The 26,151-nt window shown below is 42.8% G+C and overlaps 1 protein-coding gene across 9 annotated transcripts in view; it reads right to left on the bottom strand.

Moving 5' to 3' along the window:
• The window catches only part of whrna (whirlin a), a 150,341-nt gene that overhangs the window by 29,001 nt on the left and 95,189 nt on the right, over positions 1–26,151 (bottom strand). For 6 of the 9 annotated variants that reach the window (XM_061799053.1, XM_061799052.1, XM_061799048.1 and 3 more), the window contains 2 exons: positions 18,693–18,970; positions 13,138–13,174 (listed from right to left, as the gene is read on the bottom strand). The exons of 1 other annotated variant lie outside the window; for it this stretch is intronic. In XM_061799053.1, coding sequence (XP_061655037.1) covers positions 13,138–13,174; positions 18,693–18,970 — 315 coding nt within the window. The remainder of the gene's footprint in view (positions 1–13,137; positions 13,175–18,692; positions 18,971–26,151) is intronic. 2 more of the 9 variants (XM_061799050.1, XM_061799051.1) reach the window with 1 other exon arrangement.

Genomic DNA, 26,151 nt, shown 5'->3' with positions numbered 1-26,151 from the left:
ATAGATAGCCAATATGACTAGATCCAACTAACAGATGTGCTTATGTGGTGGCCATGTTGAATGTGGCAACATTTCTACGTGGCTGCCACGACGGCAGGAGTTGATCGATTACAGTAGCGTATCTAGCATTGTGCTCTGCGCCACAGAGAGTGCTCACATACTGTAGCTGGCTGTGGCATTAACGGAAAAAGGAATACGACAAGCAAGTCTCTGCTATTTTTGCTACAGTACGTTTTTTTGATCGTCAAGCCGTTCATCTATGACAACAGAGTTGGAACTAGGAAGCATTTATTCCTCACAGCTCGCCTGTGTTGACTACATCATCACTGCCTACATCAAGAACACCAGCGGTAACATTTTGAAACTTTTCAAGCTTTTTTATATTTATTGACAATAACTTTGTATTGTACTGCGCGTTTTAGGCCACGGAAAAAGTACAAAACATGAATTTTGTACTGTACAGTAATATTAGACTTTACACCGATTTTATCGGGCTTATCGGTATCGGCCGATAATTAGGATTTTATGATGATCGGCTTTAATGTCATAATTCGCCGATCCGATCAATGACGTCATTGATCAGCTCCGCAAAAAAACATTTACTCCGCGTCGCTGTGTGCACAGTATATTTGAATCCAAAAGCTAGTTTATTTTTAGCCTTGTCGCATGTCTTTTGACGTAGTATTGGCAATATCTGACGGCCAAAAAAGTTATTTAAAAAAAACCAAAATAATATGTCGGCGGTCTGGAACAGACAACACGTCTGAGACAGACGACATGTAATGCCCGGATCAAACTACAAGACAAATTTGCTATTTGTGACTACCGAAATGAAATCTTGTATTCCCGTTTTTTCCGATTTATTGGGCTTTATCTTGTCAACTCAAATGCGACCGGATACACTCGTTACCGACAACAAGAGTGGAGCGCGGCGACAGTATTATGAGGACAAAATGGAGAAAAGCGTGTGTTGGTGGTCACCGGTGCTCAGGACAGGAGAGGACGTTCGTTTAGGCTCGCTTGAGGTACGTATGTTCACTTCCTTTTAATATGATATGGCTCGCAAGCAGGCAATAAAATGTTATGTGCCTAGCAAGCTAGCGGTATCCCGAACGGTTGGGCATGCCGCCGTTCTGTCGAATCATGCTCTAAGGTTTCGGTGCGGGTGAAGTCATTTCATTAAAAATACAGTCATTTAATGACAGTAAGTTAGCAGCCATCATTTCTGTCATGTTGTAATGTTGGTTTGAGCTGACTGATTCGAATACACGATGTGACTAGAGCAGCGATTTCCAACCTTTATGGAGCCAAGGAACATCTTTTACAATTGACAAATCTCACGGCACACCGACAAACAAAAATGGCACAAAAAGTGGATACACAGTAATGACTGTCTGCGCTGCCTGCCATCTATTAGAAGACCACGCATTTGTTCTGTCTGTCACTATGCTTCACGGGCATAAATAGAGGAACAAAGATACATTATTTATTGTAAATATATTTTTGGGAGCAATTCAGTACACACGTATATACAGTAAATGAACAGGTCATTTAAATAGACACATTTCTCCCTCTTGTGATCGGTTATCGTTTTTTTAAAATTCGCTGGTCAATGATCGGCCCCAAACATCCTGATCGCGTAAAGGCTAAGTAATATGGCTGCTAATGGCCACAAGAAAAGTGCCTCAATGTACCAGACAATCAGCTGTAACGGCGGTTGTGGGAGGTCTTATATTAGTACCAATCAGAAACATGAGGGAGAATCAGACTCCCAGTTACTTCTCTCTGCCTTGTCCTCATCTTCAATCATCAGTCTACATTAAGGGAAGTGCCTATTCAAGTGTCTGGGTAGAGATAGCAACTCTTTAATGACCAAGGTGAACTCATTTCCTGAATCCTAATCACGGGACGCTAACGTCCAGAAATCCTTCCGCTCGTGTCACACAAGGCATTTGAGCAACCAGTGTGTCTCTCATTATGATGCAGATTGGCACTTGGCACAAATTGGTCGCTATTGTGGTCCGCTTGGGAGGACTTTCCATGCGAGAGCACATTTTACAGTTAATGGACATCCAGAAACTGGTTGCATTGAAAGACTTCTCCAATCTGTGTGGTCGTTCTACAGTTGGGATCTTCAAATGTCGTAGTAAACAACAACCCCCAACGGTCAACCTCCAATCGATAAAAGAGAAAATCCGATAAAGCCGCATCAACACTGACCCAGAGAGGACCTGCACAATACAAGAGCAAGACTAAAGTGTATTTAACCAAGTACATTGTTTTCAGTGTTGAATCACACAACCAATCCTGCACTTTGCAGCACATTTCCACTGAATCTACTCGAGCTAAATATAGCTCACAATGGCTCGTCTAATGGCTGTATGCAGAATAACAGGCCAATAGCTGGCAGAGAGGCCCGCGTTGTAGTCAGGGACCATATTTGCAACACCAAGCACACATTCAATGGGACGACTAAGCTTGCTAAATTGAGCTTCTGGAATTGAAATTGCAATATTTGCTTCCAAGCAAATCAATCGACAAGAGACTACAACACAATGAACTATTCGCTACAATTCAAGACAAATAGCGGTAAAACCTTAATTCGATGACTCAAAAATATAGATTTTCATAAAAATAGCATGATATCGTATTTCTTTCACAGCCTTCATGTACTTTCTGCTCTGAAAATGCCTGCTGCCTTTTAAATGTTGCTTCACTTGTCTTGGCTGTCTTAACACTGCATCGCTGCAATGGAGACAGTGACACAAAAATGTGAAACTACGCCAAAGATCATGCCACGAAATCGCAAAGCGAATGCTCATTGTTCCGATGATCTGCAGAAACACCTCCGCCATCAAAGATGCAAACGTACCAGACTTTAAAGCATATAGAAGTATTTTGGGAGGAGCTCTGCTAAACAAATATGTCTAATAAATACACATCCTTATGACATCACAGGAGCAGCGGCGCACAGTAATTCATGTTTTTATTGCCCACAGGGACTGTTCTGATTTAATCACAGTGCAAGCTGTAATGTGCTTCCATCAGACAGACTAATGAGAGTGCCTTAAAGTGAGAACGTGGACCTTGAAGTCACATCCTGTTTCCTGCTCCTTGACGAAGAGTCAAGGAAAAAGGCAGTTGCCGTATATCAATATAACGTCTTTAATCGTTCATGCGGAGAGCATTCCATCATAAACGGCGGAATCATTTTTCGAGCTGACCGGAATTTGAAGTTCGAGACAATGAATTAACACACATGGACGAATGACCTGTCTAAATGATTTTGGTTAGATGGCAGTATGTCTGTGATTGGTTGCATGGCTATGGTACAAGATCATTTCGTTTTAATTTGAAGGAGTGCAGGCAAGTGATTGGACACACATCACTTTTACTACATGAATCCAAGCGTCGATTGGAAATACAATAAATAGTTTCAGTTTTTCGTTTCACAAACTACGTGTACGGCAACAATTGAAGTACTTTGAAGCACATCAAAATGAATGTATGCTTCAGGCGCTCCTTTATGCCCACCGCCATCAGCAGCTACTTACTACACGGGCCTCAGCACCAACTTCGACAGACTCAGCCATAGACGACGGGCGGGCACCCTTACATACTCCAAAAGCCATTTGGCCTGCCTCCCACAGAAAAAAAAAGATCCACAAAGATCCTTTGAAATCCAAAGTGAGCATAATATTACATATATCCTTATTGTTGTTTTACCTGTACGCAGGAACGCAAAATGTAATTTCTGCGTGAAACAAAAACATTTTGAACGGCCGACAACGGCCGCATTGCATCACGTGGCCGACGAATTGGCGCGCGCGGCCCCTCTGCGTAGCTTGACGCGCACACGGCAAAGATTGTCGCTGCATGTTGAACGCCGCGGAGATCATCTCTCGTGATTGGTCCATTTCTGTGATGACATACTCAGCCTTCCCCTTGGTTCCACATACCACCGACGCCCCAGCCTTCTTTGATCGATTTGGCAGCATCATTAAACGTATCATCTGGTCATTCGAGCAGACACTGTTCCACGGTAGCCATTGTTGCTGCTTTGTTCCTTGTTACTGAAAGGAAAGTCAAAATGGCTACCGGAAATGGCCACTGTGGTGTCCTAGCCGACACCAGCCGTAGCGACACCCCCGACTTGGAAGTGAACTGTAGTACATTTGCAAAACTGCGCGCGTGCTGTGGTGGATGCGTGAAAATTCACCATGGATGACCTGCTAACATATACCAGCAGAGGAAGATGCAAGCAGTGATTTTCCTTGACATTGTTCAACGTATCCTTCTACTTCTATGGAGCGAAACAACGTTAGTCTTCGAAGCACAATTGAATAGGGCCATTGCATTTACAGTAATCTTAAAATCACCCGAGAGCCACAGCAGGAGGATAATTGCCGACACCTGCCATAGACAATTTCATTACGTTTGGAAACAATAGGCGCCGGGTACTTTTTGTTTGGCAGAAAAGTGATGAACTACTAAGGACAAAAACTTGTGTGGGGTTGCACCGCCAGATGTACGCCAAAAGGTACATTGTTTTTTGAAAAAAAAAAAAGAATCCAAATTAATCCAGTGGAACGTGTGGTTGAGGAGGATCAATTGAGTGGATGTAGTAAATTGTTGTACACAGATAGTAGTCACTTCGAAAGGTACAGACTGGGAATCAAACCTGGAAGGCATTTTCTCACAGGTTTGGTTGGGTTGTCTTTGAGCGATTTTGCGAAAAATAATGGATAGGCAGCAAGTAGACGGCAGCGCACTATCCATTTCACATCTGTGCCATTAGTCCGAGCAACAGAAAAGTCCATTCATTAGACAGTCCCTCAATCATCATGTTAACTGTGTCTGAACTTTCACCATCCATCCATCCATCCATCTTCTGAGCCGCTTCTCCTCACGCGGGTCGCGGGCGTGCCGGAGCCTATCCCAGCTGTCATCGGGCAGGAGGCGGGGTCCGCCCTGAACCGGTTGCCAGCCAATCGCAGGGCACATACATACAAAAAAACAACCATTCGTACTCACAGTCACGCCTACGGGCAATTTAGAGTCTCCAATTCATGCATGTTTTTTTGGGGATGTGGGAGGAAAGCGGAGTGCCCGGAGAAAAGCCACGCAGGCACGACGGGGAGAACATGCAAAGTCCGCACAGGCGGGGCCGGGGATTGAACCCGGGTCCTCAGAACTGTGAGGCTGACGCTCTAACCGGTCGTCCACCGTGCCGCCCATTACCGCGTCACGCTGTCTAATTTAGGCTCATTAAAATAAGCTCATTGTTGTGTAAGTACGGAGGTCATGTAATCATGTAGCTTTTACACTCTACCATTTGAAGCAATGTTTTATCATAATTTGGGAGGCCCAGCGCAGTACTGGACAGCACATCTATCAATTTATCAGTTGAAATATTAATTATGGCTGCCATTCTGTCTCGCTTAGAAGAAATAGAATAATTAATCAAGCCCTTTACTGTTTTCTCAACCGCTCTGCCGTTGTTAAATAACAGAAAGGTTTTCTCGAGGCTCCGTAGGAGAGCAATCCATCCCTGATAGGTCGCAAAGGTCATGCCGCCCGGAAGCACGTGTGAAACAATTCTGTCGACTATATGTCTATTTTTAATCTGGTGCTCCAAAAACATGGTTTTCAAAAAACCAAAACAAACCACACATTTTTGTCAATGTATTTGTTATTTCCCTTTTTCAAGCAAGCTGCTGAATGATGCTTTAACACCTGAAGTTCCCATCTGGGCATCAATTAAGAATTGTCTTCTCTCATTTACCCCAAAATGCCTCTTCAACCGCAACACGAACGGGTCGTATCGAACGGGTGCCAGGCCCCCAAGCATACGGCCGCGAGACGTAGCGCTACAAGTGTTACGATAGTTCGTGTCGTAAAGTGTCACGATGTTGGCGTGTTGAAAATGTCAACAGTTGCCCGCGTGTTATTGGACATAACACGAACTATCCCTTTTCTTTGCACTCAGTTACAGAAACCCTGAAAGGACATAAAGGGGAAACATGCATGTTTGTTCAAAACCGTGATACTTTTTCTAGTTCCTGAAGAGGTCAAATGTTCATAGTGATATAATGGCAGCAGCCTTATCGTGTGAAACATAGCTGACAGCGTCATCAACCAAATAAATGATGGCAAGGAACGCCATTCATGACTACGATATGCATTCTCACAATTGGAATTCCAACAACTCTTTTAACAAGCCAATCGAAAGAAACTACATGCAGGAACAGGACAGGAACCACATTTGGGTGCTTACAGTATGTGCACGCGTTAGATTCAAGCAAAACTCAAATGTCTACATATTTTGTCTTCATGTCTCTTAAGGCGGGTTTGGAATGAGTGACACTTTTGGTCTCCTTCCAAAAAGAAAGCAAATGTTCGGCCCAGCGTTCAAATAAAAATAGTGTGTATTTTAGAATGAAGAGGTAATGGTGGATGATGGCTGATAATGGATATTGCAATACAGGAAGCCAATTGTTAATGCTGAATTCGCACACTGCAGTCTTCGTCACAATGACCACAGATCATATCATAGAGTAAATACATACAGTATTTCACAGTCAAACATACTCGGAACTGTCAAAGAAAGCCGTATTAGCGAGTACTTACCTCAGCCCAAATCATTGTCCATAAGCTTCATTGTACACTGAGGTGCTACAACATCAATCTTTTTCTTTTCACCACTTGCACAATGTAGTGACCTCGGACGACGGTACAGTTCTACACCATTGCAAACTATAACCACAATAAACCATTTTACATCAATTCCTCTCGGCCCGTACCGAATCAAAAGTGAGCATTAATATCGCATCATATCACAGGAAGAATATTTGACACAGCACTTGTATTTGATCTCATTAGATTGTGCAAGCGGCCTCAATTCATTGTATCGTGATGTACATTTGAGGCCTCGTGCCACACACTGATTTGGGTTCAATATATTCGGCTCAATTTACGAATATACATCTAATAATATACTGCATGTATTGTAATAAAATCATTCATCCCTCGGCTTGATGTACCCGCAGTTTTTCGATAACAAGGCTTTATTTTCACATCTCATTGCTTCTGTAAATTCATGTGACGTTTTATTGTTGAAGCAATATATTGCTGCCGCTGCTAAAATGCTATATGAACATGCACTTAGTCTTGTGATCTGTTATCTATCTACCACCTTTACTGTCCTTTGTACATCCTATTACCATCCTTGTTTACAATTCAAGTCATTAGGTCATTATGCTACAGTTGACTGCTAATCATTGTCAGCAAAGCACAACTGGGGTCAGAGCAGAATGAATGACTGACTATTGCTTTGCGACCTATCTGTAATGAATGAGCTCATCGTGCGCTTTGGCCTCAGGGCTAAGATTGCAGAACGGAGGGGGAGAGGACACTCAAAGGGAGGAGTGGGCCAGGCATACGGGAGGACGCGTGATAGGATCACAGAGAGGATAGGATGAAACAATGATATAGCGTGGAAGAAAGAAGGATCAAATGATAATCGAGTCACCCTATTATAGAACCACGTAAGGATCGCAGTGGAGGCCCAACAGAGGATTGTGTGTTTTATGGACCGTCGCGACTATCCGCCGAGTCCTTCAGCCCCGCTGCTACGCATCTTCTTTCCGTCTATCTGTATGCCCTTTGTCTTGGCTGAATACACAGACTCACATCATTAGAATGGCGGTAGCATTTCCAATCAGGCTGCATTGTGTCAATGCACACGTGCACCAATACGGAACATTCCTACAGGTTGTACGGTCTGGAAACTGGCCAATATTTTGTCGTATCATTATAGTCGCGCAAAAACCTGAACCAATGAGATCATGTGAGATTTCTCAACACCAGCATCATTTATGACTTCTAGCTCAGTGAACATCTGACGAATGTGTTTGGCGTTTTCCTTGGTTTTTTTAATAACCCTTTAAGCAACGGATTGAACACAATTGGTCCAGCAACACATGGAGACAAATGATCGGAGAGGAGGTCACACATCTCAATCAACCAAAAAGTGAGTAGGAATAGTGAGTGAATACAGGAAGTGCCCTTTTAACAACAGCCAGCACCTGTGTGTCATTAGTGTAATATACAATTTTAAGTGGTGAAAGTTAAATAATGCTAATAAATAATACAATAAAATAAAATAAGGCGGCACGGTGGTTAGAGCGTCTGCCTCACAGTTCTGAGGACCTGGGTTTAAATCCCCGGCCCCGCCTGTGTGGAGTTTCATGTTCTCCCTGTCGTGCCTGCGTGGCTTTTCTCCGGGCACTCCGCTTTCCTCCCACATCCCCCAAAAAAACATGCATGAATTGGAGACTCTAAATTGCCCGTAGGCGTGACTGTGAGTGCGAATGGTTGTTTGTTTGTATGTGGCCTGCGATTGGCTGGCGACCAGTTGAGGGCGTACCCCGCCTCCTGCCCGATGACAGCTGGGATAGGCTCCGGCGCTCCCGAGACCCGCGTGAGGAGAAGCGGCTCCGAAAATGGATGGATCAGAATCAGAATCATCTTTATTTGCCAAGTATGTCCAAAAACCACACAAGGAATTTGTCGACGGTAGTCGGAGCCGCTCGAGTACGACAACAGACTGAGAACACTTTGGAGACAGAAAGACATTGACCAAAAAAAAACAAAAAACAGTCACTGAGCAGTAAAGGGTTGCAAGTTATCTGGTAATGCCGGTACAATTATTATTAATATTTTTTTTTGACAATTGTGCAAAAAGATGCAGAGTCCTCTAGCAATGAGAGCAGTTCGAATGACTCATATCGCAATGAGCATTGCGCAAAGGGCGCCGAGACTTCGAGGAGCGGACGCGGTTTAAAGCTAGTTTTTGAGAGATATTTGACAGAAAATTGGATTTATTCAGATTCATTCTTCAATCAAGGAATTATTTTAGTCTTACCTTTATCACACACTATTTTAAGTGCAACTGACATCATACATTTAGAAATCCAGAGAAATTCAATGCACATGACGCATGTCGCATGCTCATCACAGCTAGCGCAGCAAGCAAACACCGCTAACGAGACTCTTGATCTGAAAACAGAGCCTTACTGTTCGAGCTTGTGTGGTTCATTTAGTCCTGGACAACGTGTTCCGTCCAAAAGTAAGGCCACCTTGCGCCATTCTGTTTGTTTACATCCAAGTTACTATGATCGGCAGCTGGGTGGGTCGCTTTAATTCTCTTGGCAGGAACGCCGATGTCAAACTACTTTACACGGAGCCTCCTTGCTTATTCAATTCATTGTTTATCCATCCATTTTCTGACATTGTGAGCAAGAGGGCCCAAAACACCGAATAGTGAAATCATCAACAAGCTCCAGAAGGCATGAGTGAAGATATCACAATCGACTGTTTACAGAAGACTTTCTGAACAAATGTACAGAGGTTACACTCGCAGATGCAAACCGCTCATTAGCACATTCTCCTCTATTGAAGTCAAACACAAATGTTTTCAGTCTACCAAAGTAAAGTAATTGGTCTCACTCACTGTTGCTGAAAAAAAAAACACACTGGACTTTTTGGGTCTTTTGACCATTTTTGATTTTCTGCAAATAGATGTTTGAAAGGACAATATTAGTTTATAGAAAAAAAACCCAACATATTCATATGAATAGCCAAATCAGAGAAACTCATCATTTTGCAATCGTCTCTTCATTTCCAAAACCCCCGCCCCGTCCCCCCGGAGCTATACATGCCTTTAAATCTGCACCTGAATATGTTTCACTAAACCGCAGTTCAGTGTAAGGATTTACTCTCAGCTTGTGCATTCCCCCTGCTTTAGCTTTTGGAGTGCCACCATGTTGTTGTCGTCACAGAAAATAACAGCAGAAAAATGGAGGACCACAATCAACAAGGTGTGTTAAGAGAACACTGTTTCAGTTGTTATCAAAGTAAAGTAAGTTGATTTCGTTTTATATTACACATCAAACCAGATTAATGGCTTTCGCTCTCCTGGTTGCCATTCAAATTTGTATATAGTAGTTACCTGTCCATTTTCATACAAAGCCTATTATCTACTTTATTTGATGACATTGCTTCACTGCTGTTAAAGGGAAGAAAGTAAAGGGCTCATTGATGACGTGGCATCAACAGCAGCAGTTGGCTCACTATGCTGCTGATGTGTCATTTGACAGGTCTAAGGTTATTATGCGCTCACTGACTCTTACGAAGTGAATAGGCCTATGGTAATTTCTCGGCCCCCAAAATCAGGAAAACCCTTCTGCCTCCATATGTATAATGCGCACCATCGACTTGCTTGCTACCCTACTGCTCAAAACACAAAGTATTAATTATTTCATTATTTTTCAAATAAATATTCTGCTCTGTGTGCATGCGCTGATGTTATTGTGTGTGTGTGTGTGTGTGTGTGTGTTTTTTTCCCCCCCCCCCCCCAATCGAATGTTTTTGTCCCCGTGTCATCAGGACGTCTAAAACGCTTAATGTAAAAAAGCTTAACGTGCGAAAACTGTGCCAATCGACACCAAAATGTATATCCACATCTCTCCCTATACCCACTTCAACCTCTGAAAATATCAGAAAGATCGCCCCAATATTTTCAATTTTATGGACCTTAAGCTTTTTCCTCCCCATAGGCTCTCACTAAGCCTAACGAAAAAGCTTTGCCAAAAAAATCTAAATAATGGGAGGATCGTTAGATAAACTAATTACAATTTACAATGCCTCATTACGTCTGCAACCTACAGATGTACAGTATTGGCTGTATGCTTGAGTCTACACGTATATCACATTTTCAATGGATAATAACATCATAAGCAAAATCCATCACCCGAAAACTGACATGTTCTAACGTACACTTAATGCAGACTTTTGTAATGTGGCCCCTCCGACATGTTTACCGAACCCATTCAAATAATGCATCGAACTGTCTTAGGAGGCGAAAGCTAACCTGCACAGATGCTTATTCAGAGATCACTGCACAATTGGTAAATGTGTTCTTGTAGTTTTGTCACCATAGAGCCTTCAGATTAGCTTACACATATAACATATAGATTTGTAGTTATCCTATATGTGAAACTTGTTTTACTTGTTTAAGTGTCAGCTGAGTGATTAGATGCCTTTACAAGACAATCAACCCCACTGGCATGCTTTTTAGATTACTATGCTCTTATTCATTAAGATGTGCTTACTAATGAGTATACCGACGGAACTTGGAATTAATGGAAAAGGTGTCGACAAATTCTAGTTGGACAAATTCTTCAGGAGCTTGAATAAAAAGAAGAAACATTATTCTTAACCTCAAAGTGCATGGTACGATTTCATGAAATGTAAAGAAATCATGGGGGGAAAAAAAAATACATTTGCCACTTAAAATCTGTTTTGACACTTGTGCGTTTGGTGATTTGCCATCTTTATTATAAAGTACAAATGCCCCAGATAGAGTTTATAATTCTCTGCTTGGGCTTGTGTTACCAGTCCTCTAAACCAGCACATGTTAAAACGTCTGCTCGAGTGCGTTAGGTTAATTTCAGCCATGGCTTGGCTGTGTAAACTAAGACCAGCCTTCTGGAACTAATACATCTCTCTTCCTCCTTCTTTTCCCCATCTGTCACAAAGCATGTCATGAGAAGTGAGCTATTTTTCCCACCCGCTGCCCTCTCATCAGCAGCTGTCTCTTCCAACATTCCTTCTTATATTTCTTCATTCCAACACAGCCCTGAACTTAGCTTAGCTTAAAAGTCAAAGACAAAGTCAACAATTAAGCGATGGAAACAGCCCCAAGATATGAGAGGTGTTGCAGTACAATGTAATACAAATATTTCTCTCTCTCTCTCTCTCTCTATATATATATATATATATATATTAATGTGATATATAGTTTTAGTGCTTAACTGGTCTGTGCTTGAACATTGGTGCTTTGTTACAGGGAGGATGAAATGTAAATCAGATAATGGTGTGGGGGTGTGCTGCTTGAAAGCTCCCCGAAGGGTGCAGGTGGAAGCCACTGGGAACATCTGTCGGAGGTAACAGTGGCTACAAAGGATTGCTGTAAACTTTATGAGAAGCGAGAAATGACCAGCGGCAAACGGCCATCATTCTGCATAGCAACGATGACCTCAATGCACCCTGGACCAATCAGACGAAGACGATTCCACACTTCCTCTTTGAAACATTGTATAGGTCTGGGGCAGGAACGCACAGCTCTGTTCGGACGACACTATCTCTGCTCAGGCTGCGGACCCAGAGCTCTGAAAAATGTGGAGACTCCTCTGTCAGGAATAAATTGATTGGCTTTTAATTGTAGTTCTTTCATGAAAACGAACACGCATGGAACCTCGAGCGTTAATAGGTGATTGTAAAACACAGGTTCCTTTAATATATATATATATATATATATATTTGTATTTTTTTTCGTGACAGACACTTGTGACTTATGGTATATTTGTTATGATAGAATAGTATGTAGATTAACACACCTGAAATCTGTGTATCCTTTGTTCTTTCCATTTTCAATTTGCTATGGAAAAACAAATCATAATAGAGTGATTTTTTTTAAATTAGTTTTTAATTCAACAAGATTTTTCATATTTCAATGATAGGCTCAAATCAAAAATACAAAATGGAAAAATGAATATTTAATTGCTCAGGTTTACGTGACCAGGAAGTTTGATAACAAGCAGCAGTAAAGCCAAGTTAACTTGTTGTTTTTATTTTTATTTTCCTATACCGAATTATAAATGGAAAGAACAAATGATACATGGATAGTTTCAAATACTGACCGCAATTAAATACAGTCAACACTCAAAATTGGAATGATTCCATGGTTAAACAAGCAGACCTAAAATGTAAAGCAATATTCATACTTCAGCATGTTTAATCCCATACAGTGATTCAAAGCTTGAACTTTGACTCCTTCAGTTATTTCTTGGAAAAACATTCCAAATCTGACCCAATCAAGAAGTCAACAGCTTATTAAAACAAATGTGTTTGTGTTGTGAAGGTCTGCCATACAGTAAATTAGTGCGGGTGGTTGTGTTATTATTTTAGTGCATTTAGAAGTCAATTCTTGACATCAAGATCATTTTAAAGTACAACTCCACCCCCGTAGACATACTGTACCGTACTTACAGATGAGTGTTGTTTGAACCTTACCTTTCCAGCGACAGAGGCTCCTTGGTCCACAGAGAAGCTGTGAAAAAGCCAATGACGACAAATCAAATGAGTCCCCAGGCGACAAGCGGAGCAAATGACAGCATTATGATATCATTCTTTTTGTGACAAGGCATTGCCTTTTATGACCTGACCTGACCTAAGTCATACGATAGAGTACCTGCTGAATGAAATCAGTTTCATTTGAATTTCCTTTTTTTCCCTTTCTATGCTTACTTCCAGACGAGTCTGTTATGCTTTACATGCTTGATAGGCGATTATACGTTTCATACCTTGAAGAAGGGAACACTGAGTACTCTGCCCAGTGTGCACACCCCAGTTGCTACAGCACCATACACCATTGACCGAGCTGAGTGCTGACAATTACGTCTGGGCTGAAGAAAGGCGCTTGGAAAGAACTCAACACAACATCCATCCATCCATTTTCCATACCGCTTCTCCTCACTAGGGTCGCAGGCGTGCTGGGGCCTATCACAGCTATCTTCGGGCGAGAGGCGGGCTAAAACCTGAACTGGTCGCCGGCCGATATCGCAGGGCACATATAAACAAACGACCATTCGCACTCACATTCGCACCTTCAGGAAATTTAGAGTATTCCATTTTTGGGATGTGGGAGGAAACCTGAGTACCTGGAGAAAAAACATGCAGGCTCGGGAAGAACATGAAAACTCTGCACAGGCCAGGCCGGATTTGAACTCCAGTCCTCAGAACCGTGCCGCCCCCAATAAAACCTTTTATTCCCAAATAATAGGATGTTAAATGAGCCTATAATAAATAATCTAGTGTACCCTTTGAAAAACACCCCTTCATTTTCATGAAATAAGCTTCTTTGCATTCAGGAAAAGGCCTGCGCAAGGTGTCACCGTGGGCTTTCTTTCATTCTGTGTGTATTACCTTCCCATGGGCTCACCACCTGTGGGAGGGGCCATAGGGGTCGGGTGCAGTGCGAGCTGGGCGGTGGCCAAAGACGGGGACCTTGGCGATCCGGGACTTGGCTCTAGGGACGTGGAATGTTACCGCTCTGGCAGGGTAGGAGCCCGAGCTGGTGTGTGAGGTCGAGAAGTTCCGACTAGATATAGTCGGACTCGCCTCCACGCACAGCTTGGGGTCTGGTACCAGTCCTCTCGAGAGGGGTTGGACTCTCTTCCACTCTGGAGTTGCCCACGGTGAGAGGCGTCGAGCAGGTGTGGGTATACTTATTGCTCCCCGGCTCGGCGCCTGTACGTCGGGGGGACGGGTCCTGACTGTTGTTTGTGCCTATGCACCAAACAGCAGTTTAGAGTACCCACCCTTTTTGGAGTCCTTGGAGGGGGTGCTGGAGAGCGCTCCCGCTGGGGACTCCATCGTTCTGCTGGGGGACTTCAATGCTCACGCGGGCAATGACAGTGAGACCTGGAAGGGCGTGATTGGGAGGAACGGCCCCCCCGATCAGAACCCGAGCGGTGTTCTGTTATTGGACTTCTGTGCTCGTCACGGATTGTCCGTAACGAACACCATGTTCAAGCATAAGGCGGTCCACACGTGCACTTGGCACCAGGACACCCTAGGTCGCAGTTCGGTGATGGACTTTGTGGTCGTGTCATCGGACTTGCGGCCGCATGTCTTGGACACTCGGGTAAAGAGAGGGGCGGAGCTGTCAACTGATCACCACCTGGTGGTGAGTTGGCTCCGAAGATGGGGGAAGATGCCGGTCCAACGTGGCAGGCCCAAACGTATTGTGAGAGTCTGCTGGGAACATCTGGCGGAATCCCCTGTCAGAAGGAGTTTCAACTCCCACCTCCGACAGAACTTTGCTCATGTTCCGGGGGAGGCGGGGGACATCGAGTCCGAGTGGACCATGTTCCGCGCCTCCATTGCTGAGGCGGCCGACCGGAGCTGTGTCCGTAAGGTGGTCGGTGCCTGTCGTGGCGGCAATCCCCGAACCCGTTGGTGGACACCAATGGTGAGGGATGCCGTCAAGCTGAAGAAGGAGTCCTATCGGGCCTTTTTGGCCTGTGGGACTCCTGAGGCAGCTGATGGGTACCGGCTGGCCAAGCGGAATGCAGCTTTGGTGGTCGCTGAAGCAAAAACTCGGGCATGGGAGGAGTTCGGTGAGGCCATGGAGAAAGACTTCCGGACAGCTTTGAGGAAATTCTGGTCCACCATCCGACGTCTCAGGATGGGAAAACAGTGCACCATCAACACTGTATATAGTGGGGATGGGCACGTCCCACCGGAAGGAGACCCCGGGGACGACCCAGGACATGCTGAGAGACTACATCCTTCGGCTGGCCTGGGAACGCCTCGGGATCCCCCCGAAGAGATGGATGAAGTGGCTGGGGAAAGGGAAGTCTGGGCGTCCCTGCTAAAGCTACAGCCCCCGCGACCCGATCTCGGATAAGCGGTAGAAGATGGAGGGATGGATGTGTGTATTGTTTCTTTCATAGATATGGAAGACCAGTTTTTCTAGAGTCATTTACTGTAGTTCCCAATCTATCAAGAACTTCTGTTGTCTCGTATTGAAACAAATGAATGGAAGCAGTCAAATGAATGGAGCAGCCATCCGTCTCTTACAAAGCAATGCAATAAGCATGACAGAAAAAGTCACCGGACATTCTAGCACATTTTTCTAGTTAAGCAAAATGTTAAGTGACTTGCTGGATGGAGTGGTGGGGGGTGGGTGGAGGGAGGGGCTCCAATCATGAGCAGAAGATGGGTGGACCACTTGTGGCATTTTCAGAGGAGGTCTGGCCTTTTCTAGTAAAGCTGCAATTGCTGCTTGTTTTCTGTGGAAAGGGTGTGATATTTGCTATCAGAGAGAAGGATGTCTGATCACATTAGACGTGAAAGGATATGTTTTGTTTTGTTGGTACCTTCTTCATTTACCCCATTTATGTTGTTTTTTTCTGCACAAGTTTCAAATTCCAACCATCTGTCTATTTTTCATTATGCTAATAGCTAAAGAGAGATATATGTTGATGTTTGTCAGTGATAAATTGTCTTCCTTAAACTGTTGGCCAACTATATTTATTCACAGACACAGCACAAGAAAAACTCGTCTGTCTTCTCTTTGTGCAGTCTTTTCCCTGTGTTACCGATAATCAGATTCTTAATAAACATCAGCGTTGCGGATCTTAAATCCCCATAGCTTTCAGAGGTCAAGCATGTAGGAGGCTATTGTGTGTGTCCGTCAGGGGGTGGGGTGGGGGGTTCTCGAAGAAAGTTACCATAATATATGATCTATGAAAGGAATTGGCCTGTTTCTATGCATTCCTCTATGTTAACTTCATTTGTAGTAGCCAAAGATGGATAACCAAATACTGCAAACCGTTGAACGCAATAAGAATTGTAATTGACGGCTTTAGAAAAAAAGACCAATGCAGTACTCCATGACACTGTACCTATACTGTATAGCAGTAATTATTCACTCGCTTTGCTTAGATTTACACCGCAATATTTGCAAGTATGATATTCTTTACTCAATTTGGCATTGTTTTTATTGTGTTTTTTTGGGGGGGTGGGGGAGGTGTCACTATGATTTTCTACAATGGCCTAACTGTGATATATAGTGACACCAGTTGCTTTGCCATGCTCTTGATAGCTTGCAAATAGGTTTTGATGTATCCTTGTGTGTACATCAACTTTTGTGGAATATTCACATTGGTGATTCCACTTACATTTTTGGCGGTGTTCAGGCAGAGCCGCGCGTTAACTAGGACAACCACGTCTTCGTCTCAGGAAAGATGCTGATGTGTTGTACACATGGAAACACAAGGGCATTGTTTTTTAGATCTACCCACTCCGGGACCCGGTTTCAAAAATTAACATTTCCGGGCTTGTCAAAATCATCAAAACCTTTGCTGACACACAAAAACATATTTATGTGTGCACGGGGTCTTAGGGGATAAATAGGTGGGTTTCCATAGACTCCATAGACTGCAGACGCTCTCGTACAGTGCAGATGCTTTTCTACTTGCTCTGCTTGCTTTTTTTTTTTTTTTTTCTTGCTGATAAACTTGTTTTTCTGCTTCCAAAGAAATTAGAAGAAGAGACTCCGGGATATTTTTAAACTCCTGGGACTGTACTTTTTTTTGTAGGTACAGTCATTTGTTTCCATATTCCAATATTTTTGGATATCCCATTACATGAGCGTGACCTGCTAATTAGCACCAGCTTGCTATTAGCAAGGAGACCAGCAACAAGATGCCTCCCTTTTCCACTGACGACTATCACAAACTGCTCCAGAAGATGGTGGTCCTGGACACGAAAATCCACCGTCTTGATGTGTATGTGGATATAAATGGGCAGTCAGGGAATGAAACCACTCTAACGATGTCTCAAAATGGTGAGCAGAAGCGTGCTAACAGACAGCCATTTAGCTCAACAAAGAGGACCGATGTAGACTGTGGAAATGGTAATTGTTCATCCAGTAGTTCTCCCTGGAATTTACTGGGAGCAAAGCCCAAAGATATGGGACGACATCTAAAAGGAAGGACACAACACCAGCAGATTACCGAGGAATCCGGCTGGCCTGCGTTGCGTGCTTCTTCGACCCCGAGAGAGCAGCCGCGGACGGTCATTACAGCGAAGGGCAAGAAATGAGGACGCGGCTCATTGCAAAACATTGACATCAGACTTACAAATAGATTTGAGCCACTTTTACAAGACCCTGGCCAAGAATGCTCATCCGCCACCACCACTGAAAGGTAGGAAACTAAATCATACAAGAACAAAATGCCATCCCAAACGTTAATAGTTGGTGATGGAGCTGTCAAGGATGTGAAACGTTTTTGCAGTGAGAAGAACACCGAAATACTGTGTTTTACCAATCACATGGTGTCTGATATCTTTAAAAACCTGGAGATCACTAATGAGCACCCAACTGTGAAATCTGTCATTATACACACAGGGGTTCTGGATGTTGTCAAGCAGCAATCAGAGGTATTGAAGCGAGATTTCATTCATCTCCTAACAAAAGTGCAACATTTAGATGCTGAGGTTTTCATAAGTGGTACGATCTGGAGATGAACGTTTCAGTAGGCTCAGTCAATTAAATAAGTGGCTCAAAGAGTGTGTACTGCACTATCCGTGAGTTTCATTGACAAATTGTGCGGTTTTTTGGGAGAGCAGACATCTTTACAAGGCAGACGGTTTCTGTCTAAATAGACAATTGGTTAAGTTATTGGCTGCCAACATTTTTTAATGTGTACGTCATTCAGCAGCCCGAAAGGAAAACATTGACCTTGTTGACATGGCTGAAGGACAAAAAGCGCAGGAGGAGTCTGCCCGATGACAGCTGGGATAGGCTCCAGCACGCCCGCGACCCGCGTGAGGAGAAGCGGCTCAGAAAATGAATGGATGGATGGATAAAGTTGGCAGTAATCATGACCAGATCAGCGCAGATGTACACCTCTGAATCAAATTGTGAAGTGTCCAGATAGCCCCAGCCTCCATGCCATTAAAATATACAAAACCATTAATTGAATAATTGATTGTTAATGTTTCCCATTATCAAGCAATTTGGTCAAATCCAGTCTTATGTGCTGTGCAAAACTCACCCTGCCATACTGCTGTTTGCGGAGCTCTCTGCAATCTGGGAGCTGGCAATCCACTTGGTCTCACCAACCACTGTCCTGGCATGAGGCAGGCGGCCCACATCTTTCACCGTCATCATCAGGTGCCGCGACGACTTCAGTACCCTGACAGCTTCATCGTGCGGGATGTTCAAGAAACTGCGCCCGTTAACTTCCAGAATTTGATCCCCAACCTGCGAGGAGGGCAAGGAACAGAAAGGACTGGTGGAGGGACAAGACTGCAAGGGTTGACTGGGCAGAGACTGTGACATGCATAGGTACACAGGTTAAAGGTCACAGAGAGGTAACATAACAGATGGAGGAGGTACAGGTGATTGTAATAATTAGGCTGTTGTACATTTTTGGTTAAAACGTTGGACCCTGCCATCTTGTAAAGTGAACAGGGACAACGGAGAAGATTATCATCTGCCTGTGGTTAATGTGGAATGAAACTTTCATCTAAACTTTATGTGACTGGGCAGAACCAAGGAAGTACAAAAGTATATACACATGGTGTATATATATATATAACGAAAGGTGAGATCTTTAAATGAGATGCTTCTTAGATGTTTTTCATCACAAAAAAGCCAACAGTGGTGTGTGTCATCATATTTGCATCAGGATGCAATGTATTGCAAATTATTTTCATGCCATTGCTCCGTTGGCCAGTTGGTAATGATAACACCCATGGTGCAAAACAGAAATACTGTATACAGAATGCAACATTGTATAATGAGGCACACCTTAACACTTTCTTGAAGGAGTTGTGAAGAAGTGGGAATTTTGGCCAAGTGTGCCTACACCCCAAGTGGCTCCCCTTTTCGGAACAGTGGAGGTTGGCGTGCTGCTACTCTGTCAGATATGCTGCGACTTGACTCTTTGTTCTGCACGTGTGTTTCCTCAATTTCTCAATCCTCTTCAAACTATTCAAATGTCAAAAGCTGACTGAATTCCACAAAGAATTTCATTAGGCTGGATGGTGTCTTCTCGTTTTTATATCAGGTGGACTAATAAATGTCTTAAGGACTGTACGCATGAACTGTGTACTTCATTTGTAATATTGTTCATATTCCGGTATGTAATATCAGCCTTATCACGGATGGTATGATATGGCACCGCCCGATTGCTACCTCGCACGACAGACAGCATGACTGCACAGGAGGCACACCACTTCCTCAGTTCCGAGTTGCACTTTTTTCATGACACTACCATTGCGTTTATTATTTATTAATTTATCATCATTTATTAAAATGTATGAATCAATTGAGAGTCAATTACCTTTGCACTGCAATGCATTTAACAATTGATTATTTCCCCCCAACCGCTATATTCAGAAAAACTATAACTTGACATCTGTTGAAGTAAAAAATATCAAATGTACCCAAATCTACAATACATCAAGCAGAAGCAGCACTGTCTTTGTCCCATCCGGAGAAAACAAATGTACCTTTGATACATTCAGAATCTCATGTTTCATTTGCTTTTCTGTAGATGTTTGCTGAGTTCAGCACCATATGCTGGTATAATTGATAAAATACTTATCAATCATTGTTGAAGTGAGCGTTGGGTGTCCCTCACTCGACACTACCAGTTTGGCCACTTTTCCACTATTTCCTTTCACGCCTTCCTTTCCAGCCTTTGATACTACCCGAAAAGCTGGGCAATTGCGAGGTCGCCACCACTCTGTGTCGGCACCTTTCACACGGAACAGCGACGCGGAAATCCAAGGAAAACGCTATCCCTGACGGGCAGTGCCAAAAGGTCTTGATTGCTCTGCTCACACCAAACATTAATTGATTTGGAAATACAACCCCAATTCTAGTGAAGTTGGGACGTTGTATTAAACAAATAAAAACAGAATACAATGATTTGCAAATCATGTTCAACCTATATTTAATTGAATACACTACAAAGACAAGATATTTCATGTTCAAACTGATAAACTTGATTGTTTTTAGCAAATAATCATTAACTTGGAATTTTATGGCTGCACCACGTTCCAAAAAAGCTGGGACAGGCTCATGTTTACCACTGCGTTACATCACCTTTTCTTTGAACAACATTCAATAAACATTCGGGAACTGAGGACACTCATTGTTGAAGCTTTGTAGGTGGAATTCTTTCCCATTGTTGCTTGATGTACAGCTTCAGCTGTTCAACAGTCCGGGGTCTCCGTTGTCGTATTCTACGCTTCATAATGCGCCACACATTTTCAATAAGAGACAGGTCTGGACTGCAGGCAGGCCAGTCTAGTACCTGCACTCACTCTTTTACTACGAAGCCACGCTGTTGTAACACGTGCAGAATGTGGTTTGGCATTGTCTTGCTGAAATAAGCAGGGGAGTCCATGAAAAAGACATTGCTTGGATGGCAGCATATGTTTCTCCAAAACCTGTATGTACCTTTCAACATTAATGGTGCCTTCACAGATGTGTAAGTTACCCATGCCATTCGCACTAACATCACAGATGCTGGCTTTTGAACTTTGCGTCCATAACAGTCCGGAGTGTTCTTTTCCTCTTTGGCCCATAGGACACGACGTCCACAATTTCCAAAAACAATTGGAAATGTGGACTCATAGTAGAGATTCAAGTTGCACTTACGGATGTAGCACCGAACTGTATTTACTGACATTGGTTTTCTGAAGTGTTCCTGAGCCCATGTGCTGATATCCTTTACACATTGATGTCGGTTTTTGATGCAGTGCCGCCTGAAGGATCGAAGGTCACGGGCATTCAATGCCGCTTACATGCAGTGATTTCTCCTTTGGATGATATTATGGACCGTAGATGATGAAATCCCTCAATTCCTTGCAATTGTACGTTGAGGAACATTGTCCTTAAACTGTTGGACTATTTTCTCACGCACTTGTTCACAAAGAGGTGAACCTCGCCCCATCTTTGCTTGTGAATGACTGAGCAATTCAGGGAAGCTCCTTTTCTAGCCAATCATGGCACCCACCTGTTCACCTGTGGGATGTTCCAAACAGGCGTTTGATGAGCAGTCCTCAACTTTCTCCGTCTTTTTTGCCAGCTTTTTTGGAACGTGTTGCAGCCATCAAAATCTAAGTTAATAATTATTTGCTAAAAACAATACAGTTTGTCAGTTTGAACATGAAATATCTTGTCTTTGTAGTGTAGTATTCAATGAAATATGATTCAATGAACATGATTTGCAAATCATTGTATTTTGTTTTGATTTTTGTTTAAGACAACATCCAAACTTCATTGGAATTGGGCTTGTATTTTACCTTTTAGAAAGATGGTGAGATTATGGGCAGAGAGGCAAAGACGTGATTTGGATGTAATGGTATTGCATGGAAGCTTCCCTAAGAATCTACTCACACTGGTTTCAGGTGATATTTATGCTGTAGACAGCAAGCCTACTGTATGCCTCGATGAGTATCGATTGTGTTTCAGGAATAATAGGTCCGGCATTTCCCCTGTATTCAACTTGCTACTTGTATTGCTTTCTGTCCTTTCCGCTCCCTATCTTTCTCTTTCCTCATTATTCTGCCCCCCATTCTCCTATCCTCTCCTTCATTGCGCTTCCATTTGAGACAAGAAGGGCCCTGCTCTGCGTCACAAGCATTTCGTTTTCCACACCAGCGATGCTCTACAGCTGCTATATTCAATAGCCATCGGATGTGTGGATGATCAATGCTGCAGTTAGATAATAACACATTATGTAAAGACGACAGAGAGTAACTTCAGGTAGCAGAATGTCAAATTGTATTGCTGCTTCTTGTTCTGAATTAGGTTGGACTCGCAGACATACAGTGTTGGGCATTATTTTGACATTAATAAGGATATACCATATATCATTTGTGTGACCATCAATATATTAGAAGAAAAAACATTCACATACAGTATATTTAACTGAAGAAAAGAAAAAGGCTTCTGTCGTCAAAATAGAACTACGTGTGAGTGAACCAATGTTTTTTAAAGTGATGTCACTCCAGATGCCATCCTAACTGCAGTTCTTCAAGTCCTGTAAAAAGTCTTCTTTTTCTTTGACTCCACAGAAGCGTACCAGTGATGGCAAAGATGAAATTATGATGGCCATCAGAACCACGAATAAATAGACCTTCTTACGACATAGGAGTATTATTGCGAAAATAATACAAAATCTGTTTTCGAAAAGGAGATTAGGGAACACCAACAAAAAAAAAAGAAATCTTGTCATGCCATTATTTTTTGTTGTGCATGTGAGAGCCAATATATTGTGTTAACAGAATTGGAAAAAATTTTTTTTAAATATCAAGTCTGCACAATAATATTAATAATCCAAATTGATTTAGAGCTCTTCATATACAGTAGTATATTTTTAAACCCGAGAAATTCTGCATGAGATTAATACAGTCAGCTATGAACTGTGCCATTGTAAATGATCCTAGCTCATATTTATTGATGTTATAATTGACGCTCTACAATAATGGCCCCTTTGGCTAGTTAGAACGGACGCAGCTCACGGCGCAGCATTTTCCAGAAAGGACAGCAGTAACTTGAACTTCAGCAAATAGTGAGCCCACACTGATTGCTCTGACTTTGAGTTGATTTGATTATTCAACACATTATTAAAAAGCATGCAAAGCCTTTATCAAGATTTATTTTGTATGGTTAAAGACAAATCAAGATATGCAATCCTTATTTACTTTTGAAAGTAGAAAAAGTACAAACATTTCTGTCTGCTAATATTTACAATGCCCACTAGGGTAATTAAGATATTAAATGGCCATTTGTCATTCTTGTATTAAGCATGATTAACCTAGATGTCAGAAAAACATCAAAACATGTTACCTGCTTGTATTCATTCATGTGACTGCATCAACGCGCACATCACCGATTGTCTGGTGAGTCTCGGCTCTTGAAGACAATCTACACGAGTGTAGCAGCAGCAGCACTGTGTAATAAGATATCGCCCTTGTTTCCTTCTGCTGTGCTCGCTGGCTTCCACATCATGTTTGAAAGGAAATGATTCACTTCACTTATAGGCAGATCTATATTCAAATTGGGAATGTGACAAATCCTATCCTGTGTCTTCTCAGTCAAAGTGAAGCTCCCCCAACCCCTCCACGCGCCCCACCTCCTGGCTCCCCTCGAGGGTTGGAGGCAGACCTGAAACCTTGCATATAATTAATGATCTGTCCCCCCACCTTAGTACCTGGACTAGACTGTGTGTGAGAGGCACCAAGTGTAAAACGGCATCCATACTGCCCAAAAAACGTGAAAAGGAGGAGTAGAAGTTTTGTATTTGGTAACTCCATCCATCTAACCATCCATTTTCCGAACCGTTTATCCTCATCCCGGCTATCTTTGGGCTTGAGGCGGGGTACACCCTGAACTGGTCGCGAGCCAAACAACAAACAAACATTTGCACACACACTCACACCTACGGGCAATTTAGAGTCTTCAATGAACCTACCATGCATGTTTTTGCGATGTGGGAGGAAACCGGAGTACCCGGAGAAAACCCACGCAAGGCATGGGGAGAACATGAAAACTCCACACAGGCGAGGCCGGATTTGAACCTTCGTCCTCAGAACTGTGCCACCCTGGTAACTAACTCCATTACAGTGGCAATTTCTTACTCGCCACTTTGTCATCATTTCTATTACGGTAAAAGACATCTGAGGACACACTATATAAAAGCTCAGTGAACTGGTCCTTCGTTTCTGACGGCCCGCTACAGCGCAAGCTTCATTTTGCCATCTTGCGTGATAATCGCTGAGATTTTGATGGTAGATATGAAACATGTCGTCTCTGAATGTTTTCTGAACAGATTGGGCAGTAAAACTCACTCTTAGAAGTTACCACACTTCACATCACATCGTCCTCTGTCAGGATAATCAGATGTCGTGCCTTTGGTCAGAATGACTGCTATAATACTAAAGCGGCTCAAACTCCCATAGACAAATTCCTTGTTTTTATACTCCTTGGTCAATAAAGATAGTTCTGATTCTGAAGGGGGGAATTGGCTTCGAAATCTGACACATTATCTTCATGTGTGTACCCGACATGAGCTGCTGTTTACAAAGGAGACTAAGTTTCTGTGTCCAACATGGGTCTTGTCGAGAAGCCAACTGTTTGAGACAAAGTTGTCCCAAGGCTACCTCTGGCAATGGTACCAAAGGAGTCCAGTCTAAATCTTCCAAACAGTGGTTCAGGGTCTCCTTTACACCCCATATTCCGCCCAGATGTCTGTTGACTTTATGGGCACAGTCACGAGAAGAGTGCCAAGACAGGCCATTTCCCTGGTTGAACCGCCCCCAAATATAACGCTGGGACACAAAAGGTGACTGAATGTCTGAATGTTCATCAGGGCAGTCTGACTCTCGAGACAGGTTGTCCATTGCACCAACGAGGACACATTGCAGCATTTTTGCTTTCGCCAATTGGTGCATCACTTGGAATGCATCACTCCACACCCAACAGACAGCAATCTTCAATTAAACAATAAAAACAATGAAATATGATCTATAATATATCATTGTATGATATAATACATTGTATACCTAATGCAATGTAATAGGAACTATGTCATAAATGAGAGTATATCAAACTAGGCAAATACTGGTTTCTTATGTCATGATGACATTACTGAATAAGAAAGGTCCCGTTTGTCCGATATGTATTCTGTCGGGGGACTGGACATTAATCATCCAATACACGTAACATTTCCTCAATTTCGCTAAACATATAACAATGAAAAACAAAAGAGCATACATAACATTTGAAAGCATTCTCTTGACATGTAAGTGACAATGATCATACCTTAGGATGATGGAGTTTTAGTCTGAAACCCAAGCAAATATTTGGAGGAAGAAAAAGACGGCATATACCGTATTGTGATTATTATGATGCTAAAATGGTGCTGCTCGCTGTCTTGCTTCCATATCAGCATTTCACAATGTCTTTTTTTTTTTGTCTGACAGAAACCGTCTGCATTGTATCAGAGGACATCTATGTAATAAGAGGCAAATACAGTATAGCTTTTCATTTGTCCGCCTCACATAATTGAATCAGCACACGAGATTGAGTCAACATTGTCAGAGCTCCGCAATGAGCACAATCAATTTATCGATGGATGATATGGTAAGATACAGCTAAAACTGATTCCTTAAATACACTATCATTGGGAACAATGAAGGATAGCTCTTATTGATGTGTGACTTATTTAAATGTTGTCATTTTGCTAAGACTTTATGCTTCCAAAATGTTTCATGTGGCTTTCTCGCTCTCTCGCACACACACATAGAAGACTTTCAAGTTGCACTTCCGGATTCAGGCATTCAATGTTGGTTTTGGGCCTTGCCGCTTCCATGCAGTGATTTCTCCAGATTCTCTGAACCTTTGGATGATATTATGGACCGTAGATGATACAATCCCTCAATTCCTTGCTATTGTACGTTGAGGAACGTACGTTGTCCTTAAACTGTTCGACT

The sequence above is a fragment of the Phyllopteryx taeniolatus genome, chromosome 15, assembly GCF_024500385.1.
Source record: "Phyllopteryx taeniolatus isolate TA_2022b chromosome 15, UOR_Ptae_1.2, whole genome shotgun sequence".
Classification (NCBI taxonomy): domain Eukaryota; kingdom Metazoa; phylum Chordata; class Actinopteri; order Syngnathiformes; family Syngnathidae; genus Phyllopteryx; species Phyllopteryx taeniolatus.
The sequence above is the reverse complement of the archived record's forward strand: the minus strand, read 5'-3'. Positions and strand labels throughout refer to the sequence as shown.